General features: G+C 31.5%; 2 protein-coding genes across 2 annotated transcripts; one reads left to right on the forward strand and one right to left on the reverse strand.

Moving 5' to 3' along the window:
* Positions 1–9,238: 9,238 nt before the first annotated feature.
* LOC141684365 (subtilisin-like protease SBT4.3) lies at positions 9,239–12,782 on the forward strand. The gene is made up of 10 exons (XM_074489290.1): positions 9,239–9,334; positions 9,429–9,517; positions 9,602–9,699; positions 9,996–10,136; positions 10,222–10,321; positions 10,436–10,949; positions 11,033–11,355; positions 11,441–11,552; positions 11,635–11,848; positions 11,946–12,782. Exons 1-10 carry the CDS (start codon positions 9,260–9,262, stop codon positions 12,608–12,610), a joined length of 2,331 nt encoding a protein of 776 aa, XP_074345391.1. The 5' UTR covers positions 9,239–9,259; the 3' UTR covers positions 12,611–12,782.
* Positions 12,783–12,912: 130 nt separating this feature from the next.
* Positions 12,913–15,129, reverse strand: LOC141684366 (bifunctional dTDP-4-dehydrorhamnose 3,5-epimerase/dTDP-4-dehydrorhamnose reductase). The gene is made up of 2 exons (XM_074489291.1): positions 14,515–15,129; positions 12,913–13,540 (listed from the first exon to the last, which is right to left on the reverse strand). The coding sequence occupies exons 1-2, from the start codon at positions 14,962–14,964 to the stop codon at positions 13,088–13,090; spliced, it is 903 nt and encodes a 300-aa protein (XP_074345392.1). The 5' UTR covers positions 14,965–15,129; the 3' UTR covers positions 12,913–13,087.
* Positions 15,130–22,762: the final 7,633 nt, after the last annotated feature.

Raw genomic sequence — 22,762 nt, forward strand, 5'->3', positions numbered from 1 at the left:
AACATAGGGGGAGAAGCAGGCACAAGTTCTAGATCAGGCCTGCCTTCATGGGAATTCTCCAAGGACTGTGATCTTCAACATTTCAAGGTCACTCTCATTCATCAAATCCAAGAAACACATAATACTATTCAATCTACCACAGATGCAAGCACCAAGCAGCTCTTACAAGCACATCTCAATTCCTTGCAACTGCATCAAATTCAAGGCTTCCAACACAATCAGGCTATCACTTCTATCAAGACAAAAATTGATCAGGTGAATAAGGATATTTCTGATAGATTAGATGCCAAACTTCTGGAAGCAACAATGATTGATATTAAAAGACATCTTAGGAATAACTCTAAACTTGAAACCAAGGTAGACTCCTTGGACAAAAGGATGACTGAATGGAAGCTTATCTCACGGCCATACATCTTCATCAAGCACAACAAACTCAACTACTGCAAAAGCTGGTGGCTACACAATCTTCTTCCTCAAATCTACTTGATGATAACAAAAGGGGGGAGAAATCAGTATCTCAAGTCAATCAAGTAGAGCCATCTAGTGAGGGGGAGAAAGTGGTAAATATTCAAATCAGCCAAGTAATTGTTCCGGAAATTACTCTGCCAAAGCCACTAGTACTGGACAGCATTGATCTGATCCAAATTACAACTGCTAAGCTTGAGTCAAAATCAATTCCCAAAATTCTTGATGTTGTGGCTGTGGAGAAGGACCTGGATGAAAAATGGAGAAAGATAGATGCAAAAATTCAACAGAAATTTGGGCCAATTCAGAAATCAGACAGAGTCTTCAAACATCATTCTCAAGTCAAGAAAATTTCAGTAGAAAAGCTAAGTCTGAAATATTCTAGGAAAAAGGGAAAACATCTTGCATCAAATCTCCAAAGGCAGATCTCATTATGAAGGCCAAAAGGAACTACTCTAAATTTTCAGACAAGAATCCTATGGATACAGTGTTTGAAACACCTAGGCCAGATGAGAAGAAACTGTTGGCTAGGTCAATTGCATTTTTCAAGGATCCAACTGATTCGGCGCTTAAAAGGAGAATTGCCAAAATCTACAGAAATGGTAAGGAGATTTGTGTGGTGGCTGGACACCCACTATTTGTGGAAGCTAAGAAAGAAATAATCAGGTAAGAAAAGAAGCAAGTTGTCTTGGATGCTAAGAAGCACAAATAAAAGAAGGAGCAAGCTGCTATCTTGGCCAAATTTCAAGCTATAAAAATCACAACAGAAATTCCTGCACAACCAACTATAACTGCTGAACCACAAGATCAAAAAGTGCAAGTTGAACCACAACAGAAAAGAAGATTCAGATACAAGCTTCATTCCAAGAGAAAATTGGACTTTAGTTATGAGGAAATGGAAGACTATATTACTAAAAAGTCCACAACTTCAACTCAAATATCAAAACCCTCAGGGGTATTTGAAGAATTCAAGGTGGTGGATCCAACTAGGAATATACATGGTGAGCCCATAATTCCAAAGGATGAGCCAGTGGACTGGGATAGTCTGCCAATTCCTGAGCTGAACTTTCCTAGCTTCAAGGCAAAGAAGACAAAGATTAGAGCTAGTAAGAAAGTGAAACCAGTGACTCTCAGATCCAAAACCCTAACCAAATCCCAACCCATAGTCAACAAGAGAGATCTCATGTATATTTGTGATATCAAGGAGTTTTCAGACTTGAATCTCTATTTGGATGAAATGGAAGAAGTAAGAGGAATTGATGCTTACATACATCTTCCTAAAAGACTGGTATTTAAATACAAGGGAGGGAAAGAGATGACATGGCCTCTTCACAGGATTCTTCAAGAAAGCCAATTTGTTCTGATTAAAGTCTACTCATCCTTCAAAAAGAAATTTGGATATAATGTGACTGCAAGGAGAATGGTTCTAAAGAGGATTGAGGAGCTAAGGAGTAATAGAGCCAAAGATGCACTTCCAAAAACTCTTTCAATTCCCTTCACAGGAAAGAGAGTGCATTTGAGGCCCTATTGGTTGATGAAATTCATGGATGACAAAGGAGTTAGAAAATTTTTCATATTGGAGGACCAGCTGAGTATCTCTAGCAATGAGACTCTATTGGAAATGCAAGAAATGTTAAATCTCTCAGAAGCTGATGAACTTGAATTCCACAGACAACTTTAAAATCAGATAGAAGAAAACAACAGAATGCTTGGGAAGAAATCCAGACAATCAAGGAAATAGACTTATCTGCTCAGGCTAGAGGAGCATCTTGATAATGATTGTGAGCTATTCTTTGTATACTTTGTTTTGTTCAATTTTCAGTAATTTAGAAGCACTTATTAGTTTTATCTACTACTTTTCAATCTATATGTCTTTGGTATTTTGTTATCATCAAATTTCCCTTAATTTATGGCTATAATTCCAGTAGACATAAATTGGGGGAGATTGTTAGGAATATGTTGTGAACTTGATGATAAGTTAAACAAAACACCCTAGTAGATTTAATTTAGTGAATTTTTTAGCACTCGATGAATGCTCAATTATAGTCCCGACGGATAAAATATTATAGTCCCGACGGATGACTATTTGACATCCACCGGATGAGTAGCTTATGTACAAATAAGAACTGTAGCACATTTCTGCAAACAAATTTGTGTAAATTCTGTAGGAGCATATGAGTAAGGTTGACTACTAGTAAATATGCAATATAGGTTGATTAATTGTAAATATAAGATGTCTTGTAATTCTGCATAAGTGAAATGGAGTCAAGTGATAAATAGCTACCCGACGGATGATCAACAAAGCTACCCGACGGATGATCAACAAAGCTACCCGACGGATAACAAGCATGTACCCGACGGATGATCAATTCAAATATCTGTTAACAGTGACAACACAGTCACATGCGTTGGGTAATTGCAAAAGGAATATGGCAACCTGTTTAGCAGAAAATTGAGAACAAAGAAGTATTACCATTTTCATGCAAGTTATGAAGATTTTCAAATATGCTGGAATAGAGTAATGAAGCAGCATGGAGTTAGACTTGATAGGTTTTGTTTTATTATCTTGTCTTATCATGTAAACTTGGTGATATATAAACGAAGTGTAGCAAGTAGAACAATATAAAAAAACTAAGCAAACACATTTGCAGAGAAATATTTGTAAGCTGTATTCTGTAGCATTTCTCTGTAAGTTTAGTTGTTCATATGTGTAAGCAGCTGTGAGCTATTCAAGCTTCACAGGGTTCTCAATCGATATATATATATATATATATATATATATGGTGGATACATTCAAATCCATCATAAAGTTTTAAAGACTTGTGTTTTATTACTTTGTGTTAGATTTATATAACTTCTTTATTCCACAATTTGCAAATCAAACACATATATATATGTCGAGTTAGAACACATTTTAAATTTTGAAAAAGTAGCCAGAATTACATTCAACCCCCCTTCTGTAATTCTTGTTGTATTGTTAGGGAATAACAATCAAAATTTGTGTGACACAAAGAAATGTTAATCGGTGTGATGTATTTAGTTGATACAATACTTGATTTGTCAGTCATCACTCATTAGATAACATGATTTTGTAATCATATTTCTCACATTAATATTACAATTACATTTATTATTTTTATTATTATAACTATTATTATATAGACTTACTATTTAAATAAATATAACTCAAATGTAAAGAGTTATTACAGTTATTTACATGGTATAATTATTGATATAATGAATATAATGCAATTCTTACTTTCCTTAGCAAAAAATGTAATAACTAAATATGACTATCGACATATTAAATATAATATTTGTACAATTAATAATATGAATACATTTTCCAGTATACTTCATTTTTTATATTAAATGTATTAATAATTAGGTCAGTAATCCATGTTTATAGAAATTGGAAATCCGATCACCGAAAAATGAAATCGGCACTAAACCGAACATATTTTATATTATTTTAAAAATATATATGTAAAATAATTAAACTTGAGATGTTTAAAATTGCCATGTTGTCATTTGTGCAGTAATACCAAGTTGTAACAGTGTTTTGTGTGCATTATTCACTAAAATAAAAGGTCATAATAATCTTTAAGCCTTTTTCTTCATTTTCCATGTCTTCTTCCCTTGTCTTTTCGGTTTTCATTCGACGACCGTCTCGATTCTTCATTTAAAAGCACAGCTTTTCATCAACTCAAACCGAGTATATTTCAACTTCGCATAGTAAGTTTCTTCTCTGCCGAGCCTTAAATCATTTGCGTGATTCGTCGAATTTTGACCGGTAAGTTGTCGATTTGATCATAAAATTGCTGATTTTGACTGAAAATGAGAAAAATGTTTATACTCCGATTTTAATGCATAATTTTGGTTTCCTTCCATCTATTTTTTGGCGAAATCGCCAATTTCTGTAACATTGCAATAATCTTATAAATCTTTTATTTATATCTCTAAAAAAATCTTTAAACTGGTTAATGTAAGAAATATGATTTACATTTCTGTTGTAAAACTTTGTTTTAATCACAATAAACTTGATATTTTAACATTTTAATATTTTATCATATGTATTCAGAATTTTCAAACCAATATTAGTTTATATTTGATTTGACTATATAAATAAAATATCAACTTTATTATAAAAACCCCTTGTAACCCGTTCTTTTAGAAGTATATAAAGAGAATATCTATTGTATTTTTTTGAGTTTAATACTTGATACACAAACATTGTCGATTCCAGATAAGCTAACATATTAAACTTATTTGTTGAAAATAAGTTATTATAGAGAGTCTTCAAAAAAATAGAATTTAATCTATATATAGAATTATGATTAAATTTAGATATCTAATTATAGTAGGTTGTTAATATTCAATAATAAAATGGTAACAAATGTGAAATTAATAATAACTAGCATAATAACCCGTGCGAGGCACGGATCATTTTCAAGAATTTTTTTATACATCATGTAATTATAATGTTTGTAGAGCAATCCCAACAATATCATTATATAGGCACTTGAGTCAAATTTTGAAGAAATGGAGATAAAATTTCTCTCCAACAAGCTCCATGTCCCCCTCTATAACATTAGGAGCTTCGAATGCTTCCTCACTTTTAGGAGTGAATATCCCCTCAATTATTATTATTTTATATTTTTCTTACCCGTTATTTTATATTTAATGAATGAATATAAACATGGTAGTAAGTATATGTTCAAAACGAAACGATTAAACTTAATCCGTAGAATGCCGTTAGTATGTATACAAATAAAAATCTACAAATTAACATATATGTTGAATACAGAGTTGACCAAAATCTTGAATTTTAATTTAAATAAACTATATGTACTGCTCTATATTATTACTCAGTTCACTACTAACTTACAATTAACTTACTCAGTTTAAAAAGATAAAAAATGCATAACTGAAGTTAGTTGACTTGCAATCATAATATACAATAATGTAAAATTTACATTACTGTTAATATTAAAGTTGATTTTAATGAAAAATATTAGTTTTTGAAATTCAATGTATGCATGTACGGGAATGTTAGTTTTTTTATTTACACTATTGTTAACAAAGTAAGATTAAGCTATACGTATGTGTGTGTTAGCATGTAAATTATTGTATGTTACATCTCTTAGTAAATTATGATAGTTTTAATTATTTATATGCTAAATATCTGATTTATGTACATGCATAATCATTATTAACATTTAGTGAGATAATTGATCACTTAAATAACATGCATTTATAATTATTCAAAAATTAAAATTATGTAATAAATAAATTGCTATAATTTATATATGGTATTCACATTATCGCTGACAAACAATCCATATCTATTTTTTACGCAACCAGGTATCAATCATGGTTGTAACATAAAAATGAATTATATATTTTTAAGACTTATTATTGATATTTATGATTTTTTTCAAGAATTCGAAAGAAAAATTATATTTATATCGTTATTTAAACCGTTTTTAAGTTTCTTTCATTACGACTCTAATATTTCTTCATATAATAATTTGAAAACATTTTATACTAATCTTCTAAAATTAAAAATTTTTAGTTCGATAAATTTTTATAAATATATGTTGAACTGGTTAATTTCTTCAAATTATTGAACTATATATGTTTTTTTCTTAAATAATATAAAATGCATTGAATCAAATGCTACAATATAGTATAGATATAACTTTTATTTGAATAATTCAAAATATTATAATAATTCAAAATATGTGTGCAATATTATCTTGATCAATGAATATTGCTGATCTAAAAGAATTCTTTTTAAAAAGTTAGTTTTTTCAAAGTGAAAAATTAAAAATAAATCGATTTAATATATCATCATAGTTTTAACAAATCTAGTGAGATCTCATTTCAAATTTCAAATATTCTTAAAATTGGGACAAATCCCAAAAATAATAATATGTTACCAGTGAAGTTACTAATTTTAATATAAATAATCAATTGACTTGATCCTATAAAGGCCTCAAACACATTAATTTATATTAACATAAGTTATTAAAAAATTTAATATTATTGGTAAGATATTCTCGCCGAGCTTGTAATTTAAATTTACTAAACTTAGAATGTGACGATGTTTTTCGGCCGGGTCATGTAGTCAAATTTCGAGTATTTTTTGAATAATGGGTCAAGTTCTAAAATGCATTGACTCATTATAATTCGAACTTATCTAAATAAGTAATATCAATATAAATTATTTATATATAAGCGATTCTATTTTCAATATTTTTTATAAAATTATATATGTACATTTTAATTACTTTTTATAATAAAAAACATGTTAAAAGTATATGAGATATATCTTCAAACCAAAAAATGATTAATAAATAAGATAATAATTTATTTATGTACTATGCCTAATTTTATATCTGGAATTCAATTATTTAAAATTAACTGTACAAATATTCAACTAACTATCTTTTTTTTGCGAAATTCAAATAAGTATATATAAAGTTAAATAAAATATTCATTTAGCACAGTTACATATTATAGTCACATATTATGTGTATGATAAAAAACATATGTGACAATATGGTATAGTGGTAAGAGGTTGTATAGTTGAATGAAATAATTTGAGTTTGATTCCCACGAACCACATATTATATATAAATATTAAAAACAGGGGTAATTTAGTCTTTTTAATGAGACTTTTTAATCTCATGAAATTATAGGCTTGTTCTCCTATTATATATAGATAGAAGAGATAATTAATTAGATGTAACTAATATATGTTATTAAATATGACAATTATTTGTATCCATTGATGAGGAGTAATAATGAGTTAGGTGTAATCAATGTAAGTAATTAAATTTGACACTAATTTGTATTTATTGATGATGGGTAATTTAATAATTTTAAGTGGAATAAAATATTTAATCCAGCCCCTATATGCTCTATTTTATATATAATAGCTAGATAAGGGAGGTTTGGTTAGAAAAATAGTTTGAAAAGTTAATGTATTTTAGCTAAAAGATATAATTTGTTAGTTATTAGTAGTTATAATATTATGATTCTAATTTATTAAAGAATTGTGAGTGAAATTTTAATGATTTATTTTAGTAAGGCGAAATGGAAAAGATAACGTGTTTTGGTTGAAAATGGTTTTGATTCTTTTTCTATTATAATTGTATTAGTAAGACTAATAAAACTTTTAAAATAAATTAAGGGTAATTTGGAAATTAATGTGTATCAAAAAATAGATGTCGACGATCAAATTTTTAATATTTCGTCTATTATAACATAATATAAACAGATAGATAGATAGATAGGACTAGTAAAACTTTTAAAATAAGGTAAGGGTAATTTATAAAATCAGCGTATATCAAAAAATAGGTATCGACGAAATTTTTAATATTTGGTCTATTATAATATAGTATAGATAGATAGATAATAAGTATAGATAGATAGAAAAAAATATTTTTGAAGTCTCACAAGTTGAAAAATAAATAAAATTATGATCCGAAAATATTCAAACATAATTTAATCTGAACCGGATTTGTCTGATCTTAATCCGAATTTCATCCATTATTAATCCAAATCCCAACCGAATCATAATCAAACTGAATCATAACCGATCCGATCCGAATAATTTCCAAATATATTATAATCCGAAAATAAATCCCATTTGAGATTGACGAAATGGATCGAATCCGAATTTTGAATTCCAAGGTCTATATTTTACATAGTTTTAAAAAAAGAACGCGTGTGTGAAGGGCCACCGCACCGATGGCTACGATGTTACGGGGCCTGGCACTCCATGTTACTAAGTTGCATACATACATGACCATGAGTGATGTTCGTTCAATTTTGTTAGTTGAATACTCGTATTAGAAGTTCGAAAGACATTAACTATTTGTATTGGTCCCAAAAAGGTTATGAAAACAAACATATTAAAAAACTGTTTCCATCTCTGATATCTTCTCCCTTCTCTCCGGGCTGGAACTTTGTCAAAAACAATCAAGTATGTTCAATTAGCCAATGAAACGTACAAGTGAGAGCTAGTTTGCCTTTCTTTCCGAGAAAAGCAACAAGTTCAAAACAAGCACCTCATGACAAATGAATACCAGAGCTTTTGCCTTCACCCTTCAGCATTACCATACCTTTCTGTATTTAGTAATTCACGGATTTTCATTTCGAATTCAGGTTTAAATCTATCAATGCAGACCTTTATTACAAGTTAAAACATAGATTAATATATTCTTCCTAAATGTATATCATATACATTTAATCTTTAAATTCGTTCTGCACAATGTTTGTGCATATATTAATATATGTGTTGGCAACTTTCTCATGTAACTATCTACGTTCATGTAAAGAAATTGATTGGTTTCCAATATAATTTGTCTGACAATTGTATTAATGCATGCATTTTATGATGTTATTGTTTAATACAGATTGATGTTTATCAGAACCATATCAGGTTTTAGCTGAGTTCTTGTAACCATGAAAGATAATCCCAATTTCAGTGACTTATTATAAGTAAAAACAAAGATATGTACACAAATACTATATAATCAAGGAAATTTATGATCGAGACTGAAGAAAGTCCATTCAAAAAAATCTAATGGCATAATACAAAATAACAAGGTGATGATCACTGAACAAAAACCATTTTTGTAACAACATATATGTTGTTCCTGCAAAGTCCTAAGATATACACGATATAGACATCACTATTATCAAAGCTAGCCAACACTATATATAGTTCAGATCTTTAAGTCTAAATCATCCATCACTTTACTTGACAGTGTTCAGTATAACAATGGCTAAATCACTGTTTCTTTCTTTTCTCTTCCTTGTAACTATAGTGCTTAATGCTCAGGGCCAAGAAAGGAAGGTAAATATATTTGATAGTTTGATTTAATCACACTTATCTTTTATATATGCAAAGAGTACAAAACAGCTTAATGAAACTATGGGTTTATCTGCAGGTTCATATTGTGTATATGGGAGATCTTCCTCAAGAAGATGTATCCATTGCAGCTACGCACCATGCTATGCTTCAAAGTGCACACGGAAGGTACGATCACTTCACCATGTACAGACTTGTGATATTGATTCTACTAATTGAGTAATGTTAACACTCTATGCTGTATTATTACAGTGCCTCAGTTGCCAAGAAAACACTAGTTTTCAGTTATGGGAGGAGCTTTAACGGATTTGCAGCCAAGCTGACAGATGAAGAAGCGACAAGGGTTTCAGGTGTAATTTTCATGCTAATATATATATATATATATATATGGATATAAATTTGATACACTACAACAAATCAGGGTATTTACAACGGCCACCGCATGAAGGAAATTAATGCGCGCCTAACTTACGACGGAACAAACATTTCGTCGTCATAATTTACAACCAAAACCACCGTCCGTCATAAGTTGATTATTTTATTATTAAAACTATCACCAATTGAATAAAAAAAGATGGAATCATCCGCGAACGAGGACGTATTCAGCTTACGACGGAAATACTAATAAGAATGTTATGGTATGTAGGAATGAAAGGAGTCCTTTCAGTGTTTCCTAGTCGCACCCTAAAGCTGCATACTACAAGGTCTTGGGACTTTGTTGGATTAAGCAAGGACCGAGTTGGAGGTCCTGTAGAAGGAGATGTAATTATTGGGCTTTTAGACACTGGTAAAATTATGATCATCCTCTAGTAAAGTACTAGATATGATGTACAATGGAACTTGAATGTACACATGTTTTTCTGCGTTCACAGGAATCTGGCCAGAGTCTGAAAGCTTCAGTGATACCAATCTAGGTTCGCCACCTTCTAAGTGGAAAGGAACATGTCAGGGTCCCAATTTCAACTGCAGCAAGTAAGGATCGCGTGTTAATACTTTACGACTGACAAGGGAAATAAGAAAGACTTGTTATTATCAAGGCTTCTGGCATATAATTAATTTAAACTTTGATAATTTGTGATGTTGCAGCAAGATCATAGGAGCTCGCTACTACAACAGCGAGAATTTCTATGGTACTACAGACTTCAAATCCCCGAGAGATGCAGAAGGACATGGAACACATACTTCTTCAACAGCTGCAGGAGGTGAGGTGGAAGGAGCAAGTTACCTTGGCTTAGCTAAAGGGACTGCAAGAGGAGGAGCACCTGGTGCAAGAATCGCTATGTATAAGGTTTGCTGGTCTTTTGGATGCTCTTCAGCAGATATCCTTAAGGCATTTGATGATGCCATAGCAGATGGTGTGGATATTATATCAGTGTCACTAGGATCATACCAACCAATGGATTATTTTGAGGACCCGATCGCCATTGGATCTTTCCATGCCATGAAAAATGGAATCCTAACATCAAATTCAGCAGGAAATTCAGGTCCTCGCCCAGTGTCAGTAGCCAACTATGCACCCTGGACTCTGACTGTTGCTGCCAGCACCATTGATAGAAAATTTGTGGCAAAAGCAGTGCTTGGCAATGGACAAGTTTTCCAGGTAAGTGGAAGGGAGAAACCTTAGTCCATGTCAAACAGATTCCAAGCAATATCTCCTTATCTAAATGCATCAAACAATTGCAGGGACTCTCTATCAACAGTTTTGATCTCAATGGGACCACATACCCATTAATTTGGGGAGGAGATGCCGTAAACTATACAAGTGGTTCGAATACATTTTTCTCTAGTCTCTGCTTTGAGGGTGCAATGAATTCAGAGATTGTTGAAGGAAGTATGGTATTTTGTGAGACTATTGGGGATGGTTCTGGCATTTTGTTAGCCAATGGTGTGGGTACTATAATGGCTGATTCAACTTACAGTGATTTCGCCTTCAACTACCCATTACCAGCAACTGTTATCAGCACAGAAGATGGCATCAAAGTTCTTGATTACATTAGAACAACAGAGTACATATTTTTTATGTTCACACATAGTATTTCATTATAAAACTGGATGTATCGAATTTTAACTAAAATTAACCAAACATTTCAGGGAACCAATTGCAACAATTCTGGTATCAGAGACTCCAGACGATGTCATGGCTCCTATTGTTGTTTCTTTCTCTTCTAGAGGACCCAGCCCAATTAGCCCAGACATTCTAAAGGTAAAGTGTTTATTTCGTGTCATCTGGTGCTTCATAAACTAGACATTGCCATTTTTAACTGTCTTTCTTACACTACAACCAGCCTGATATCACTGCTCCTGGTGTGGACATTCTTGCTGCATGGTCTCCAGTGGCACCTCCATCAATCTACTACGCTGATACCAGGAGTGTCAATTATAACATAATTTCTGGCACTTCCATGTCGTGCCCGCATGCTGCTGGTGCTGCAGCTCATGTCAAGGCTGTCCATCCAGACTGGTCTCCTGCTGCTATTAAGTCTGCCCTTATGACAACAGGTAAGAGTTACAAACAAAATTAACATAACTAGTCCCTACATGCCAATTACCCCTATTGAAAAACATTTGAGTAACAAACTTATCTTCATGCAATCAGCTACTGTTATGGACCCAAGGAAACAGAAAGATCTGGAATTCGCATATGGATCTGGTCAGATTAACCCAGTTTTTGCAGTGAGTCCGGGACTTGTTTTTGACGCATCCGAGGCAGATTATGTTAACTTTTTATGCAAGCAAGGCTACAACACTACCACTTTGCAACTTCTCAGCGGAGATACTAGTGTTTGTAATAACACAGCACCTGGAAGAGGATGGGATCTTAATTACCCATCTTTCTCTCTATATGTATCAGATGGTGATTGGATTCAGGGTGTATTCACTAGGACAGTGACTAATGTAGGGGCAGCAAACTCAACCTACATGGCTGTTGCCATGCCACCTTGTGGTACCTTTGATTCACCCATTAACATCAATGTCACAGTGGAACCTTCGGTCCTGTCATTTTCTGAAGTTGGGGAGACAAAATCATTCACAGTGACTGTAAGTGGACCACAGATCTCCCAACAGCCAATCATGTCAGGTGCTATTTTCTGGTATGATGGAACTCATATGGTTAGAACTCCACTTGTCGTGTTCAACTATCTTCCTGGGGCTCCTTACAATCTAGATACGTTCGCAGAGAGCTCATCCATGCCCGGGAAAAAGAGAACATTTAGTGGCTCTTCTCTATACGAGAAGAAAGCTACATTCGGTCACAAGTAAATTAAATCAAATACCAACAAGGTGGAATGAAGTTTAACATTTTAGTTCTTCACATGTATGTCAGTTTGGTTGGATGCAAGTCATGCATCCACAGAGTGTCTGATATAGGTGATCCCTTTCCAATGTAACACCTATCCTAAAGAAATAAAATCACAGAGTATTTTTGCTTGCTTATATGGCTATATGTATAATCTTTATTGTTTTACAGAGTCATCAAAGAGATGATATGGTCGCCTAACCTGAATTACTAGGTGCTCAACTAGAACTAACAACATAAGCGTGGAGACTGCAAAACAAAGATGTCCAAATAACACTTCAACTACAGTTTATTGATCATCATGTAACACAAATACATCATTCAGTACTGGATATAGCAATATGCATGTAATATGAGATCAGGGAATCGAGATCCATCAATCTCCTGAACTATAAACAAATTTTAATTTATAATAGACAACAAAAACATAGATCCAATCGTCAAGCCACAGAGGTTTTCTGATTTGGCTTGAATACATTTATTATAAGTGAATCCTTGATGGACAACAGTTCTGGGAATTCGGTCTTCAGTTTGGTGGCATCGAGCTCATTGTTGCTTCTTGGGGCAACGATCACTTTTGCCTGCTCTTCAAGATTAAAGTTCTTCCATGTGAAGTTTGGGTCAATGTAATCCCTGTACATCTCTAAAATTTCATTGTGGCTGACTACCCCTGGATTAGTGAAGTTCCAGATTCCAGTGAGATTTCTCTTTGCCATCTCAATGGAAATAGGAAGAAGTTCGTCCAAGATTGTCATTGAGTTTGGTATGTTTACGACCTTCTCGTATCGAGTGATCTTAGTGATGAAATTTCGAGGATTAGACAAATCAGATGATATTGGCATCCTGACACGCAGAGTGCATACATTCTCGTAATTTGCAAGCAAATCCTCCACCTTCAATAAAATCAGGGAAATGGATAATTATCAGAAAAATACAGTATTGGTTCAAAATTTTACTGGTTACTTCATACTTCTATATCTTGAACACTTGCATCAGAGGAGCTAACAGTAGTACAATCAACATTTAAAAATATACTATACAATTAAACACTGTCAATCTACAATACCAAAGTTTATCAGAATATAATGTTTACATTAGTACAATGAAAATAAACATTTCTAAAACATGACTGGATGATTAATTGTATTCTCAAGTAAACTACTAAACTATATCTAACAAAGTCAAAAACAGGACTATAAAACTCAGGTTTTAAAAGCTCGGTTTCTCGATCTTGTGGTAATCAAGAGCTGAGCTATAACTATCTCAGATGCAAAACTATAATTCAGGCAACTCATCATTTCAACTTCCATAAAACAGCCATACATTGTCATTCAAAATGACAAGTTCCAAACAAAAAGAAGAACGCAAAATCAGATTCATTCATACATAACAAACCTCCAAAAGCAACACAACGTCTACAAACATGATTACCCCCAACAAAGACTCAATCATTCTAACAAACATGAACTTATAACTCATCAAAATACATTCCAAGATCTAACCATTACTTAAACAAGACATATAACAGTAACATTTAGACAAAAGCATAAATCTTCTAGTATCCGAAGCAGCAGGGAAGCAACCTAGGCTAAGCCCCGATTAACCTCCGAAAATCAATTAAAAAAAATTAGATCCCAGCCCAACAGTATTCGAATAAAAAAAAACCCACTAGTAAAATGATTATTCTACAATTAAATTATTTTAATCACAACTTTCGTAAAATCCAGTTTTCATCAAATTTTAATCACAACTTTCGTAAAATCCTGATTCCGCCGCTGCACATACTAACATACCAACACAAGCCTTATAAGGTCATAACCAACATACTTGAAAAGACACACAAATAATAAAACAACATATTACATACCATAGCTTTGGTCTTGGAATAATAAGACCCCACAAAATTAGGAACATCATCCTCCTTAAACCCAACACCAGACCCAAGTGGATGTTCATCATCATACTCAAAAATACACCCAGTCGCATAATTAATAACCACAAGTCCTCTCTCTCTACAAACATCAGCAAGTGTAAGTGTGCCCACAACATTAGTTCTCACAGTCTCAACTTTATGAGACTCACACCAATCAACATTAGGTCTGCCAGTAACACCAGCTGCATTAAAAACATGAGTAGGTTTGATGGAATCAATGTCAGCTAAGATTGAAGCTCGGTTCTCGAGACGACCAGAGCCGTAAGAGTAGTTTATGTTTTGAGTTTCACAGAGCTTGCCTAGGAGCCCACCGATCCAACCTGTGCGACCGTAGATTAAGAAGTTGAGTTTTGGTGGTGATGAGCCGTTGACTATGGAAGTCATGGTTTGAGTTGTGTTGATGATTGATTGGATCTGTTTGAGTTTGAGTTTGAGTTTGAGTTTGTTGATTCCTATGTTTTGGGATCATGTGTGTGTGTGTCTTATAGGGACATGTTACATGATGTAGGTGAATTATTACAGCAGTTGTGGTGAAAGTGTGTGGGGTAGTTAGAGTGTGTGCGGCTGTGCGAGCTCGGTTGTTAACGTGGGCAAATGTCAAATGCTCGTGGAACTTTATTATATAAAAGCTAATTATCTCCGAATCTAATTATTTTGTTATTTCTTTTGTTTACTATTGATCAGAAACAAAATCACTCGATATTTTCTTTTTTCTTTTTGAAAGATTACTTGCCTTAATATATACTGGTTTTGGTTTTGGTAAACTGTGCGAAACACGGCCCGATATCAACAAGTAATAATAATTATAGAAAGTAATTTTAAATTATAATTAAAGTATATAATGAATTAAATTATACTATTATTACAATTTTTATTTTGAAATTATATGTAGTTTTCATTAATTCCAATTTTATTAGAAAAATAACCTCAACGTTATTATGTTTTTATTGTGCGAAAATACATAACTTACATTTTACATCAAAATTTTAGCCAAACAATGAGCAAAGTGATTAACGGATAATTTAACAAAATATTAGATCAACATTACTAAGTAATTGCATATAATATTTATCATTGTTAGTTGGATATGTGTTTTTATATAGTTTGTGGTTATTTTTTCTAATAAAATATTTTTTTAACTGTATACATTTGAATTTGGTGCTAAAATAGAATTTTATAGGTATAAATCTTGAACGATTCCATTTATATAAAAATAATACAAATATGTGTTATTTAAGAATCAAAAAATGGTTAAAATATTACATATAAATTATAAGTCATTTACGAATTAAATAAAGAATAATTATAATGATATATTTATAGCTATAATAAGATTTAAAAAGAGATGAAATCAAAAGTACAAAGAACATGTGAAATCAAAGTACCCCTTAAAAGATGGATTTCCTTATTAATACAATGTATAAAGGATTTTATATTATTATTTTAATAAAAAAATCTACGAAAAATAAAAATATTGTAATTATAATATGATTTCAACAATTTTTATTTCGTTAAAAATAATATAAAACTCTACGTGAAATTGAAATACAGTGGTGAAACCAAAATATGGCATAACCGTAATAATATGAAATCAAGTACTCGATCAAGAAATAATCTAGAGTTCTACGGAAATAAAACTGTAATCATAATACGATTTGAACAATTTTATTATTTTTTAGGGGTGAAACCAAAATATAATGTTTATAATAAACATATCATTTAATTAAAATCGAATTTCACAAACAAATTAAAAAGTTCCAAATTAAAATATTCCAATTTAAATACATGACCTAATTACTTGGTCGTGTTTTATATTTTTGGAATCTCTTAAGTTGGATCAATATATGATCCAATTTATTTTAAAATATAATCAAAAATAGGATTAAAACCTATAAAAATAAAATAAAAAAACATGGCTTATAAAATTCAAAAAACGACTAAAACTAATATATATGGAATTACAAGTTATATTGTAATAATAAAAGTTAAAAATAATACACTTAACATGAATCATTAAAAGTTGTTTAAGTGCGGTTTATTTTGATTCACGTGTTTTGCAGGTTATTGCGTGAGCATATGGGGTTTACTCAGTACGCACCCGAAGACTAGTAACTACGGGTTCACTGCGATAAAAAAAATGATGTAACCAAAAAAGTAAAACCAAATATCACTTAAAAATAAATTTTGCTTATTAATAAAATTTATTAATATATTAATGTCCATTATCTCATCACTACGTTAGTCCCATGAGATGTCGCTTGAATAAATATATGGGACATGCATAGAACGTGCGTGTCTTTTGAATAAACTAAGCATACTAACCCCAGACACAAGTCATTATCTAGAGTTTTTTTATACATCATGCAATTATAATGTTTGTAGAGCAACTCTAACAATATCCTTATATATGTTTTTGTCTCCAACAAGCTCCATGTTCTCCTCTATAACATTAGGAGTTTCGAATGCTTCCGGAGTGAATATCCCCTCAACTATTATTATATTATATTTTTCTTACCCGTTATTTTATATTTAATGAATGAATATAAACAAGCTAGTAAGTGTACGTTTAAAACGAAATGATTAAATTTAATCCGTATAATGTCGTTAGTATGTTTACAAATAAAATGCTAAAAATTAACATTTATGTTGAATACAAAGTTGACCAAAATCTCGAATTTTATTTAAATAAACTATATGTAGTGCTCTATATTATTACTGAGTTCACTACCAACTTACAATTAACTTACTCAATTTAAAAAGATAAAAAATACATAATTGAAGTCAGAATGACTTTTAATCATAATATACAATAATGTATAATTTATATTATTTTTAATATTAAAGTTGATTTTAATGAAAAATATTAGTTTTTTAAATTTAATGGGTGTATGAATGAGAAAATGTTAGTTTTTTATTTACACTACTATTAATGTAGTAAGATTAAGTTATATGTATGTGTGTGTATTAGCATGTAAATTATTGTATGTTACATCTCTTAGTAAATTATGATGGTTTCAATTATTTATATGTAAAATATCTTATTTATGTACATGTATAATCATTATTAACATCTAGTGAGACAATTGATTACTTAAATAACATGCATTTATAATTATTTGAAAATTAAAATCATGTAATAAATAAATTGCTATAATTTATATATGGTATTCACATTATCATTGACAAACAATCCATATCTATTTTTTACGCAACCAGATATCAATCATGGTTGTAACATAAAAATGAATTATATATTTTTAAAACTTATTCTTGATATTCATGATTTTTTTCAAGAATTCAAAAGAAAATTTGTATTTATATCGTTAGTTAAACCGTTTTTAAGTTTCTTTTATTACGACTCTAATATTTCTTCATATAATAATTTGATAACATTTTATACTATTCTCCTAAAATTAAAAAATTTCAGTTCGATAAAATTTTATAAATATCAATTGAACTGGTTAATTCCTTCAAATTATTGAACAATATATGTTTTTCCCTTAAATAATATAAAATAGATTGAATCAAATGTTACAATACAGTATAGATATAACCTTTATTTGAATAATTTAAAATATTAAAATAATTCAAAATATTTGTACAATATTATCTTGATCAATGAATTTTGCTGATCTAAAAGAATTCTTTTTAAAAATGTAGTTTTTTTAAGTGAAAAATGAAAAATAAATCAATTTAATATATCATCGTAATTTTAACAAATCTCGTGAGATCTCATTTCAAATTTCAATATTCTTAAAATCGGGACAAATCCCAAAAATAATAATGCGTTACCAATGAAGTTAGTAATTTTAATATAAATAATTAATTGTCTTGATCCTATAAATACCTCAAACACATTAATTTATATTAACATAAGATATTATAAAAATTTCACATTATTGGTAAGATATTTTCTGAAAAATCGGGATTGAACTGAATTAGTACGGTTCGGTTAATAATGATTAAGTTATATGTATGTGTGTGTTAGCATGTAAATTATTGTATGTTACATCTCTTAGTAAATTATGATGGTTTCAATTATTTATATGTAAAATATCTGATTTATGTACATGTATAATCATTATTAACATCTAGTGAGACAATTAAAATAACATGCATTTATAATTATTCATAAATTAAAATTATGTAATAAATAAATTGCTATAATTTATATATGGTATTCACATTATCATTGACAAACAATCCATATCTATTTTTTACGCAACCAGGTATCAATCATGGTTGTAACATAAAAATGAATTATATATTTTTAAAACTTATTCTTGATATTCATGATTTTTTTTCAAGAATTCAAAAGAAAATTTGTATTTATATCGTTAGTTAAACCGTGTTTAAGTTTCTTTCATTACGACTCTAATATTTCTTCATATAATAATTTGATAACATTTTATACTATTCTCCTAAAATTAAAAAATTTCAGTTCGATACAATTTTATAAATATCAGTTGAACTGGTTAATTCCTTCAAATTATTGAACAATATATGTTTTTCCCTTAAATAATATAAAATGCATTGAATCAAATGTTACAATACAGTATAGATATAACCTTTATTTGAATAATTTAAAATATTAAAATAATTCAAAATATTTGTACAATATTATCTTGATCAATGAATATTGCTGATCTAAAAGAATTCTTTTTAAAAATGTAGTTTTTTTAAAGTGAAAAATGAAAAATAATGTTGTGAATATGTTGTGTACTTGATGATCACCTAAACAAAATGTCTAAGTAGATTTTACTTAGTGAAAATATGTAGCACTCGACGGATAAGAGTTTTAGTCCCGACGGATAACTCATTATAGTCCCGACGGATGATTAACTTATTATCCATCGAGTGAGTAGCTTATGTAATAATAAGTTTGTAGCACAATTATGTATGCACCTTTGTATAGAATCTGTAGTAGCATATAAGTCATGTTGACTTTAACTAGATATGCAGAATAGGTTGATTAACTGTACATAAGCAATGTCTTGTAATTCTGTATAAGTGAAATGAAGTCAAGTGCCAAAATAGCTACCGACGGATGATTAACAAAGCTTCGACGGATGATCAAATGACTATCAACGGATGTTTAACATAGCAGTCGACGGATGATCAATTAAGTCATCGACGGATGATCTGAAAGTCGACGGATGATCATATCAAGATTCAAACATCAGTTGAACAGTGAAAGCTGACACACAGCCGTCGAGTTGGATACAAACACACTGTGGAAGCCCATTAACTGGGTAATAGAGGACGAAAAGCAACAAAGATCAAGACTGTTAGATTTTATATTTGTTCAGTTCTTTTGACTTTGTAATCTTGGTAATATATAAAACAAGAGAGTAGCAAATAGAAAAATAACTGAGATAGCTGAGAAACATACAAACAGAGAAATCTTTGTAAGCAAAATCTTTAGCATTTCCTGTATTCTCAGCAGTTCTATTTTGTAAGCAGTTGTGAGCATTTCTGCACACAGAGTCCTCTCGATATATTATATATATCTCTGGTGGAATTGTTTAAATCCATCAGAAAGTTTTTAAAGACTCTTATTTTCAATTACTTATATTTTGATTCATTCAAGTTTACATTCCGTATTGTGCTAATCAAAACAAATATATCCATAATCGAGTTGAACATTTTTATTTCAAGAAAAAGGTTCAAGAATTCCATTCAACCCCCCTTCTGTAATTCTTACTATATTGTTAAGGGACTAACAATCGGTATCAGAGCAAGCTCTTAATCTACAAAGAGTTTAAAGATCAAAACAATTCAGCAAGATGAACAAGAAAGATGTTGGAGTCAAGATTCCTTTTCTTGATAAAGATAATTACCATCATTGGAAGGTAAAGATGCATCTTCATATGCTTTCTCAAGATGAGGCCTATGTGGACTGCATAGAAAGAGGCCCTCATGTTCCAATGAGAGCTGCAACAGGAACTGAACCATCTGTTCCAAAGCCAAGGCATGAATGGTCTGATCCTGATATTGAACAAGTCAGGAAAGATAAAAAGGCCATGAACATTCTGTTCAATGGTGTTGATGCAGACATGTTTGATAACATTATCAACTGCAAGACTGCCAAGGAAGTTTGGGACACAATACAGATAATCTGTGATTGTACTGAGCAAGTAAGAGAAAATAAAATGCAGCTCCTGATTCAGCAATATGAGCATTTTCACAATGAAGAAAGTGAGTCACTCACTGACTTTTTTAGAAGATTCCAAAAGCTACTGAATGCTCTTAAATTGCATGGAAGAGTCTATCAGACTAAAGACTCCAATCTGAAATTTCTCAGATCTCTTCCAAAGGAATGGAAACCAATGACAGTCTCATTGAGAAACTTACAAGATTATAAGGAGTTTACTTTGGAGAGACTGTATGGTATTCTGAAGACCTATGATCTTGAAATAGAGCAGGATGAAAGAATAGAGAGAGGAAAGAAGAAAGGAGGATCCATTGCACTAGTTGCTGATCTGGAAAAGGAGAAGGAAGTGAAGATGGAAGCTATGGAATCAACTTCAAAGGCCTGTGAAAGCAAGGGTAAAAGGCTAGCTACAGAAAATGAAGATTCATTGAGCCAAGATGACATGGAGGACATTGATGAGCACCTAGCATTCCTTTCAAGAAGATTTGCCAAGCTCAAGTTCAAGAAGAACTTTGGAGCTGCCAAGCCAAATAGAAACATGGTGGATAAATCAAAATTCAAGTGTTTCAAATGTGGTTTGGCAGGGCATTTTGCAAATGAGTGTAAAAAGTCAGATTCCAGTAAGAAAAGATTTGAGTCTGTAGATTACAAGCAAAAATACTTTGATCTACTCAAACAAAAGGAAAGGGCTTTTAGTACACAAGAGAATGACTGGGCAGCTGATGGCTTGGATGAAGATGAAGATGTCAGCTATGTCAATCTAGCCCTTATGGCCAAGTCTGATGAAACAGAGACAAGTTCCTCAAGCAATCAGGTAATCACTACAAACCTTGCACATTTATCTAAAGCTGAGTGTAATGATGCAATAAATGACATGTCTGCAGAATTGTTTCATTTGCGTGTTACACTTAAGTCCCTCACTAAAGAAAATGCTAAAATCAAAGAAAACAACTTGTTTTTGAGTGAGAGGAATAATGTGCTTGAGTCTCAGTTTGTTGAGTTTGAGAAACTAAAAATTGAGTGTAGGATTGCCAAGGAGGAATTAACTGAGTCCTTGAAAAAGAAAAAAATTTTAAAGAAGCAGCTCGATCGTGAACAAGAGGTGATTAAAGCATGGAAAACATCCAGAGATGTTCATGCTCAAATCACCAAGGTTCAAGGAATTGAGTCTTTTTGTGATGAAGCCTGGAAAAAGAATAAGGAGAAACTAGAACCTATTTTGGTAGATGGGTTGCTGACAGATGTAGACTCGACGGATGATGAGGACTATCCGTCGGATAACAAAAAGTGTTATCCGTCGAATGATAAAAATCCTCATCCGTCGGCTGTAAGTAAACCCATTAGCAAAGCCAAATTAACCAAGCTAAATGATAAGTATGGGTCTGTTTCCAAGAACTTTGTTTTAGGAGAGTCAAGTCAAGCCAAGAAAGGGAAGAAGGCTAATGTTGGTCACATGACTGTCAAACAGTTAAGTGACAGACTTGAGAAGATAGAGGTAAAAACAGAGACTAAAAGGAAAAACAATAGGAATGGTAAAGTAGGGATTAACAAACACAATAACTACACTCCTAACAAATATGCTCCTAGAAAAATCCGTGTCAAGTGTGGTAGTGTAAATCATTTGTCTGTTAATTGCAAATCTGCCATGCCTACTCCCATGTCTGTTCAGCCTCAATTCTCTAACATGAATGTCATGCCTCCCATGCCTGTTAATGCTATGCCTACACAGAACATGAATGCACAGTTTGCTAATATGCCATTTGCACCTAATCCATATTATGCTGCATACAATATGCCTCAAATGCCATTTAGCATGCCTTACTGGAATAACATGTTTGCACCAAGTATGTCATTTCCTGTTATCCATAACATGCATGATAATTCTGTTGCATCTAGTGGTTTCAAAGGCCCAACCCAAATGACTAAGGAAAAATCTGAAATTCCTAAGTCAAATGAGTTAAGACCTAAGAAACAGAAGAAGAAAGCTAACAAGGCAGGACCCAAGGAAACTTGGGTACCAAAATCAAC

The sequence above is a fragment of the Apium graveolens genome, chromosome 9 (genome assembly GCF_009905375.1).
Source record: "Apium graveolens cultivar Ventura chromosome 9, ASM990537v1, whole genome shotgun sequence".
NCBI classification, from domain to species: domain Eukaryota; kingdom Viridiplantae; phylum Streptophyta; class Magnoliopsida; order Apiales; family Apiaceae; genus Apium; species Apium graveolens.

Coding starts and splice junctions, on each gene's coding strand:
- LOC141684366 (XM_074489291.1), bottom strand. CDS start 14,964: ATGACTTCCATAGTCAACGGCTCATCACCACCAAAACTCAACTTCTTA. Junction 13,541..14,514: donor ATTCCAAGACCAAAGCTATG/GTATGTAATATG, acceptor ATTTTATTGAAG/GTGGAGGATTTGCTTGCAAA.
- LOC141684365 (XM_074489290.1), top strand. CDS start 9,260: ATGGCTAAATCACTGTTTCTTTCTTTTCTCTTCCTTGTAACTATAGTG. Junction 9,700..9,995: donor AGAAGCGACAAGGGTTTCAG/GTGTAATTTTCA, acceptor TATGGTATGTAG/GAATGAAAGGAGTCCTTTCA. Junction 10,137..10,221: donor TATTGGGCTTTTAGACACTG/GTAAAATTATGA, acceptor CTGCGTTCACAG/GAATCTGGCCAGAGTCTGAA.